Raw genomic sequence first — 8,777 nt, 5'->3', positions numbered from 1 at the left:
GTTCGTTGTAGTTTTTGAAAAGTGATTTCTGTTAAATAAAATATCTCCTTTTGAAGTGGACTTTGAGCTTTGTAACTTCGCAGATCTTTTTTATGCTCAAACAGCAACATTACAGACTAACTAAAGTTGAAAAAGTGAAAAAGCATAATAGGACCCCTTTAAAATGTAATGTATTCCCTGTGATGGCTAAGCTGAATTTTCAGCAGCCAATATTCCAGTCTTCAGTGTCCCATGATCCTTCAGAAATCATTCTAATATGCTGATTTAATTCTCAAGAATAATTTTTTATTATTATCAATGTTGAAAACTTTAAACAATTCTTATCAATCAATTATTGTATTCATTAAATAACAAATATATCTTAGTGTCTTAATTGTTTAGATTTTTATAAGGCATTAGCTTCTTGTCGATCCACTGGTTCACATTTACAACTGCGTGTTTGCTGCATATGGGTCGATTTTCACTTCGGTCTGAACAAAAACAGCAGACGGACTTATTGAAAATGCACATTCATTCTCTGGCAGCAGGTGGCGCTTTTCGGACTGCTTTGTGTACTGCGGTAACCGCAGTACACTAAGCAGCTCAGCACCTGTGCAGCGCACATGTTTATTTAATGAGATCATAGCTTTTAGAAGCTTAATGGTCACATTCAGCCATATCATAATTCGTGTCTTTCCGTCCCCAAATTTAAGACCTCTTGAAATCATAATTAAGACTTTCTTGTACCATTTAAGACTTTTTATGGCCTTAAATTTGATACAACTAAATTTAAGACTTTTTAAGACTTTTGTAAATTACCCTGTAAATGTCAAATAAATTTAAAATAAAGAGACTTCTTTCAAAAACATTAAAAAAACTAAAAAATTATTCCAAATTTCTGACTGGTATATATACACAGTATATAATCATACCAAAGAGTTTCCCGAATCACTTGTGTCTCTGTAACAAAAGACTTCTCCTCAGGCAGGTAGAGGGGCCCAGTGTTATACAGGTGCTGATCCCTGGAGGGAAAGAGAATGATATACAAAATGACAATGTGAACTCTCAAATAAACTCCATTTAAAACTTAAACAGCATTTGCTTCTAAAATCTTATTAAATCATGACAAAAAAATCCAAATTTATGGCCTTGTGATGAAGAAAGCAAACAAGACATGACAAGCAAAAATGCCTTACCAGACATTGTAGAGGTTGGAGTGCAAGTGGAGGCTGTGTGGAAAGCGGGGAGAGTTGGGAACCCAATACGATGTGACAATATGCTGCTCCAACCAAGCCCTGGAGTCCGGCTCACCCACTACAAGAACAAGACTCAGTGAGAATTAGGAATTCTGAAAAAATGAAAAAAACTTTCATTAACTGAGGGCTACTATAAGAAAATGTGCTGATACTGTCCCATACCGGTCCAGGTGACTTGGACAGTCTTGTCATTCTGCTCGTGGTCCTCCTGTGGCGTCCTGTCCACCTGTATACCAGAATCCTCTCTGCTCAGGGGCTGCTGTCTATCTTCTTCTTCACTCTCATCCTCAGACCACTCCTGCCAAACAAACGACCCGTGGTTCTCTGTTATGGCTAACTATATATAGTATAGAATAGCATTGAGGGGTCAAGCCTTTTAAATTTGTTTAAAATGTTTCATTAAATATGCATTGAATTTTGATGATGGATTTTCTTTTTTGGGTGAACTATTAAATAAATTATTAATAAAAACTATATTGGCATTTTAAAACAAACTCACAAAAATGACAAAATAAAATGAAAATTTAAAAAATCTAATTCAAAATTTTAACAAAAAACTAGTATATAAAAGTATATCAATGATACTAAAATAACATTGTTTCATGTTTATTTAGTGGCTTGGTTATTTTAAATAAAATTTGACCATATTTTACATCAAATAAAAATACAAAAATGTTTTTGCTTTCTATATTTTAAATTTACTTTAAAAGGCAAAACCATGACTACACTGAATAAAAAAAAATCTACAATTTAATTAAAAAGCAAATGCATAAATATTTAAATTAATAAGATGAAAAGTACTGACAAATAATTTATATGCCATATCGCCCAGCCTTTTAGTATGATACTAGACCAGATCTGATCTAATAGTGTAACAGCGTTCACTCACTGGAGTGTCTGGAAAGGGTCCAGTATCAATATCTTCCCCTTCCATAAGGTACTTGGCCCAATCAAACTCGTCTTCTTTCTCTGTAGAAATAAACATTAATTTGTAGATACATTAGTAGTAGTATTGTCCAACGGTATACATGTGTTGACACACACAAAAAAACTGAACCTGTTTCTTTTAATCTAGGTCTTTCGCAGTAATTTGTGTTGGAAGGGGAGTCAGACAGATGGAGCAATAAAGCCACCACACTATAGTGGACATCAGACTGAAAACAGACAAGAGTAATAGACATATTCAGCATATGTAGTGTTCTAAGTAATATCTGAATGATGTTAGTGTTCTCCCACCTTGGTTCCCTCAGTGTTAGGAAGAGGAGAACTGAGAAATTCTTCAGTTAGCCGTAACCAACTCTCTGCTTTACTTAAGTCAGAGTGGACCATGAGTTTCTCATGAATCCTGGGAGAAAGAGAAACCACAATAATTAATAACAAAAATATAATAATATCAAAATATCAGCATATCAGAAAAAAGTGCCCAGAATTGTTCAAAGCTTCAGACTTCCTACCCATTAATGGAGCGTTGCACATTATGTCTGTTGACATCAAGGAAACTATGAAACCTATCCAGAGGGGAAAAAATATGATGAGAGCTTTCTATTGTTTTTTTTATGTGCAAAACAATGAAACATAAAGTAAAAAAGGAAAAACAATTATTTATTTTTAATTGAAGCTAGGGCTCCAAACTCATTTACTTTTTTTTTTGTATTTTCCTCCAATTCTTCTTCAGTGTCCTTTTCACAAATACATGCAAGCCATTAAAGTGATAAATAAATGAACGAATAAGTGCACTTGAAAAATACTTACTTGAAATTGGACCAGGCAAATTTCAGAGTCATTTGAAAGTTCTGATCTTCCTCATCCTGAATGGAAGTAAAATGTGAGATGAGCCTCCTGGTCTCCAGCTCCAGCTCCTTCTCAAACCTGCTCCAGTGAGCCATTCTGATGATTCAAGGTTCAACTGAAACACAAGGAAAAATTACTGATAGATATAGATATAGATATAGATAGATAGATAGATATAGATATAGATAGATAGATAGATAGATAGATAGATAGATAGGAGTTGTTTATAAGCACAAACCTGCTTTTTGGTTGTGATGCTGACAGAGGCGAGCCGTTGTCAACAGCTGCGGCTAGCAAAACAAGAACCCCATAATAAGGGTGTTCGCTACATAAAACTAAATATGCGTAACTTATATCTCTTGAATATAATCCGATGGCGAAAGTCGAATTTAGGGCAAAGTTTAAATGAGTTTATTTTATTATCATTAATACATTTATTATCATTTCCCCTGTTGCCGCCTCCATCACTTCAGATGCTACTTCTATGGTGCCGTGTGAACAATAATAAGGCAGGAGAGAGCATTACTGCCATCTATCGAACAGGCCCAAACATGACGGGACACAGGCTGCGTCCAAATGTGTCTACTTACTACGCCCTTAAAGTATGTACTCTTTTGGTGAAGAAAAAGTACACACTTTAGAGTGTTTAGTAGAAGAGTAGGCAAGCTTTGGGACATACTAACACATCATACAATTGCGTCTTTAACGGACCGCACTGTCGCATAGTCACACACACACTCTGCCTGCGTCCCAATGTGCAAACTATCCATGCTAATTCTTCTATGTGATATTAGTCATTTTCAATATTATTTAGGGCAGATAGGGTGGATAGTATGCACATTGGGATGCAGGGTGTCAATGTAAACTGGCCTGTCTATCATCTTGTCACAGTTAACATCCTCCACATTTCATCTGCATCAACAATATTAACTTTTATAAACATCCGTTTGGCCATTAACTTTTAAATGCATCAGATAAGATTAAATATATACATACATATATACAAATATATATTGCCAAAATGCAATGGATTGTGGGCAATATTGGCCATTAGAGTGTGCAAAAATCTACCTGAAATAGCAGACCATCTGGGGACTTTTGGCATAATCGTGCAGCCCTAATATATATATATATATATATATATATATATATATATATCTTATCTATATATCTTCTTCGACATTTTATGGCACTTGGCAAACCAGCTTTTGGTGCATATACCGCCACCTACTGGGATGGAGTGTTTTAGTAGAAGAGTAGGCAAGCTTTGGGACATACTAACACATCATACAATTGCGTCTTTAACGGACCGCACTGTCGCATAGTCACACACACACTCTGCCTGCGTCCCAATGTGCAAACTATCCATGCTAATTCTTCTATGTGATATTAGTCATTTTCAATATTATTTAGGGCAGATAGGGTGGATAGTATGCACATTGGGATGCAGGGTGTCAATGTAAACTGGCCTGTCTATCATCTTGTCACAGTTAACATCCTCCACATTTCATCTGCATCAACAATATTAACTTTTATAAACATCCGTTTGGCCATTAACTTTTAAATGCATCAGATAAGATTAAATATATACATACATATATACAAATATATATTGCCAAAATGCAATGGATTGTGGGCAATATTGGCCATTAGAGTGTGCAAAAATCTACCTGAAATAGCAGACCATCTGGGGACTTTTGGCATATTCATTTCAACATACTATGCTTTGGGACACACTTATTGTAATCTCACATACTATTTAGGATGGATAGTAATCGTGCAGCCCTAATATATATATATATATATATATATATATATATATATATCTTATCTATATATCTTCTTCGACATTTTATGGCACTTGGCAAACCAGCTTTTGGTGCATATACCGCCACCTACTGGGATGGAGTGTGGAGCATTGACGTTGAGGGGAAAAGGGAAGAAAAACAATTTTACAAGTTCTTCCTTAAATGCTGTTTATTTATTTAACACATTTTCCAGTAAAAGCTGCACTCCTATAGTTCTAGGGCCTCTATTAGTTGTTGTCTTTGCATTTTATTAAAATATGCTCGACTGTTTCAAGTTGCTCACATCTGACACAACATCCAGATTCATGTTTTCCAATTATATGGAGTGACTGGTTACGCACAGAGTGTCCAATTCTAAGACAGGATATTACACTCCTCTTCTACTTTCAAAACTTCTCCTCTCGCACCCAACTAATCTCTGAATACTGTATAGATGGTGTCCTTTATTCTCACTATCCCATTTTCTTTGCCACATTTTATTTACAGCTCCTTTAATTAGCCCTTTTACGTTCTGGCTTACTCATTGGAACATGGAACTCTATGTTTGAGTGTTTTAATGCTTGTTTGGCTGTTTGATCCACCACCTCATTTCTTTCCACCCCTAAATGAGCAGGTGGCAGGTACCCATATAAAATAAATTATTGCTCTTCTTTGATGTAACCTAAACAAAATTTGTAATATATCAGTTAAAATGTCTTGCCTAGTTGAAGATTTTCCACTATTTAAACTTGATAGTGCTGAATAAGAGTCCGAACATATGACCACTTCTGGCAGATTTGTTTCTTCCACACATTGTAGAGCCAGTAATATTGCAAGCATTTCTGTTGTATAAACTGATATATGATTGGATGTTCTTTTTGCTATTCTGTACTATACTATGTACTGTATACTGCTGATTCTGTATGTCCTGTATCTGGATTTTTACAACCATTGATGATAAACATTTCTGAACCAGTTTTTATGTACTACTGTATTTTTAGGTATTCTATCTTTATCTTTAATATTCATTAGAAGCTGAAAGTCAACTTCAGGCACTGGAAATAACCATGGTGGTGTTGCTGGCAGCACTACAGTTTCCAATTTGGTGAGCCTCTTTATTTGCTTTCCATCTAAATCTGTTCAAATTAACGTATTTGTGTTCCCAGTTATTTTCTAGTACTCTTTTACTGGGTGTATTTCTTTTTAAATTATAGAAAATCTATTTAAATTAAAGAATGCCCCTTTATAGTCGCCCAATAACAATTTCATTTGAAGCCATTTGAAGCCATTAAAACTCCAACGGCATCTCACCCATTTCTACCTGCAATGCTGATACAGGGGATGTTCTAAATGCTCCATAGCATATTCTTAAGGCTTGATTTTGTGCTTAATTGACTTTTTCAAGCAGAGATGCTGAAGCTGATTCGTAAATCAAACTTCCATAATCTACTGCGGACTTTATAAGTGCACAATAGAGACTGCCGGTCAGCACCCCAATCTACTCCTGCCAAACATCTCAAAACATTCTTTCCTCTTTTACTTTTGACTTTTATCTTTTGGACATGTGATGCAAATGTTAATTTAGAATCCATTCAAATACCAAAGAATCTGATTACAGATTCTTGTTCCAGTTCTTGATCATATAACTTTAGTTTGATAGATGGGGTTTTCCTCTTTTTAGAAAAACATATTACTTTAGTTTTTCCACTGATATCCCCAATTATTTGCCCACATTTCTACTTCTTTGATAGCGTTCTGCATACATTCCTCTACATGCGACACATTTCTGCCCCTTTTTCATAAAGCACCATCATCTGCATATAAGGACTTTCCAAAACCAGGCCCAACTGTGCTAAAATATCATTTATCATTTTATTAAACAATATAGGGCTGCAGACGCTAACTTGAGGGGTATTTTCAATTTCATATACTTATGAGGATCTAACCCTACTTGAATGGTTTTATAAATATTTTATCCAGTTATAAATTTTTTCATTAATATTCATATTATTCAGTCCTTTCCACATCATGTCATATGCTTTCTCTACATCTTAAAACAATCCTATTAATAATTCTTTATTTATCTGAGCCTTTCTAATTTTTGATTCTAAACTTAAAATTGCATACATTGTGCATCTTCCTTTTCTAAAGCCACTCTGGTGTGGACATAAAAGACTTTTTGATTCCAGTACATAATTCAATATAGCCATTACCATTCTTTCCATTAATTTACAAAGGTTTGAGGTTAATGTAATTGATCTATAACTTTTTGCTTGTGAGTGATCTTTCCCGGGTTTTACAATTGGAATAACTACACCATGCTTCCACACTGCAAAAACAGATGTGTCAAAAAACAACACACATGGTTGTGTTGACAGCATTCTGACACGTGTTGTGTAGGATTTTAACACACAATGTGTAATAAAAAATAAAAAAAGCCTTTGGACAGATTGACACAATTACGGAGCCCGGGAAGTCACCTGTAGGAGAAAAAAAAAATAATCCGTGGCGACGGTTTTGCAATCCGTCCCCTCAGTTTCTTTGTATCTTTTATAAAAGCAGTAGTGGAGATGAACATCAGGCATAGGTCGTGGATATCGAAGGGGACTTCTACAATCTTTGAGTACCCATGCTTCTTGAATATGCCAAGTGTGGTAGGTCTCATTGCAGTTCAGTCTTTACTTATTTTCTTCCGTTACTTAAAGGGATAGTTCAACCAAAAATGAAAATTCTGTCATCATTTACTTCCCTTCATGTTGTTCCAAACCTGTACGAGTTTTTCTTCTGCTGAACACAAAAGATATTCTAAAGAATGTTGCTAATCAGAGAGTTGACGGTAGCCACTGACTTCCATAGTATTTTTTTTTCTTTGCAACTATGGATGTCAAAGGCTACGTCAACTGTCTGATTACCAGCATTCTTTAAAAATATATTTTATGCTCAGCAGAAGAAAGAAACTCATACAGGTTTGGAACAACATGAGGGGGAGTAACAACAACAGTAACAATAACATCATTTTCATTTTTTGGTGAAATATCCCTTTAAGATATTTTAACAGACAATGCAAAAGTTCTGATATTGTTAGTAACACTGTTTTTTATATAAATATATATAGAAAGATTGAGAAATTGAAAGCTGAAGCTACCATGGAAAGGAATGACTTTGCATCTCTTATGCAGAGGGAAGCTTTACTTCCCACACTTTATTAAAAAAAAGAAATAAAATATACTTCGATTGATCTGATAGGTGTCTAATCATTTCATTGCATATTTCATCTTTACCAGGAGAAGTGTTTCTCACCCCTACCAGTGCCTGCTTTAATTCGTATATTGAAAAACCTTCATCCAATATATACTTTCCGATAAAACTCTTTATTTAAATATTTGGATTCTCTTTTATTTTGTTTTCTCTAAACATCCTCATCTCTTCTGATATATTTACTATGGACCTTGATAAAATGTTCAACTGCTATTTCAGCTTTTTCAACATTTGATATAACTTGTTTTCCTCCATTAATTAGAACAGGAATCTCTCTGCTAAGATGGATTCCTCCCATCCTCCCATCCTTATCATTCCCCAAATTTCATTAATATCTGTCTCTTTTCCCAAACATTTGCTTGTGCTCTCTTATAGCCGATAAAATCATCAAATGAATATGATTTCCTTACTTTCTTAAGTGCTTTATTTTTGGAAAACTATATTACATTCCTCTGTCCACCATGGTACAGCTTTCTTCCTCCTCTTTCCTTTGCTATTCCCAATTACATCCATTGCTGTTCTATAAATAACATCACTTATACACTTATTTAATTCATCAACATCTTCTACCGAAATATCTATTCTTAACATTCTTATCTCACTTATCTCTTGAAATTTTTCCCAGTGAGCAGATTTAAGTTTCCATCTAGGATAAACAAATCAACACCGCCAGACACAACATTTGTGCTCATTTCAAAATTCCTCC

The 8,777-nt window shown here is 34.7% G+C and overlaps 1 protein-coding gene across 1 annotated transcript in view; it reads right to left on the bottom strand.

The window, feature by feature from the left end:
* Positions 1-3,571, bottom strand: part of LOC107753407 (gamma-tubulin complex component 5-like) — an 18,179-nt gene extending 14,608 nt beyond the window's left edge. The window contains exons 1-9 of the mRNA XM_016569543.1: positions 3,265-3,571; positions 2,988-3,141; positions 2,690-2,743; positions 2,472-2,580; positions 2,293-2,389; positions 2,125-2,204; positions 1,398-1,533; positions 1,176-1,293; positions 912-1,001 (exon numbers count right to left, since the gene is read on the bottom strand). Of these exons, the coding sequence (XP_016425029.1) occupies positions 912-1,001; positions 1,176-1,293; positions 1,398-1,533; positions 2,125-2,204; positions 2,293-2,389; positions 2,472-2,580; positions 2,690-2,743; positions 2,988-3,121 (818 nt within the window). The 5' untranslated portion in view covers positions 3,122-3,141; positions 3,265-3,571. The remainder of the gene's footprint in view (positions 1-911; positions 1,002-1,175; positions 1,294-1,397; positions 1,534-2,124; positions 2,205-2,292; positions 2,390-2,471; positions 2,581-2,689; positions 2,744-2,987; positions 3,142-3,264) is intronic.
* Between the last annotated feature and the right edge of the window lie 5,206 nt (positions 3,572-8,777).

Source organism: Sinocyclocheilus rhinocerous, unplaced genomic scaffold, assembly GCF_001515625.1.
Source record: "Sinocyclocheilus rhinocerous isolate Xijiao unplaced genomic scaffold, SAMN03320098_v1.1 scaffold4913, whole genome shotgun sequence".
Classification (NCBI taxonomy): domain Eukaryota; kingdom Metazoa; phylum Chordata; class Actinopteri; order Cypriniformes; family Cyprinidae; genus Sinocyclocheilus; species Sinocyclocheilus rhinocerous.
Note: the sequence above shows the minus strand (reverse complement) of the source record. Positions and strands in the feature narration are given on the sequence as shown.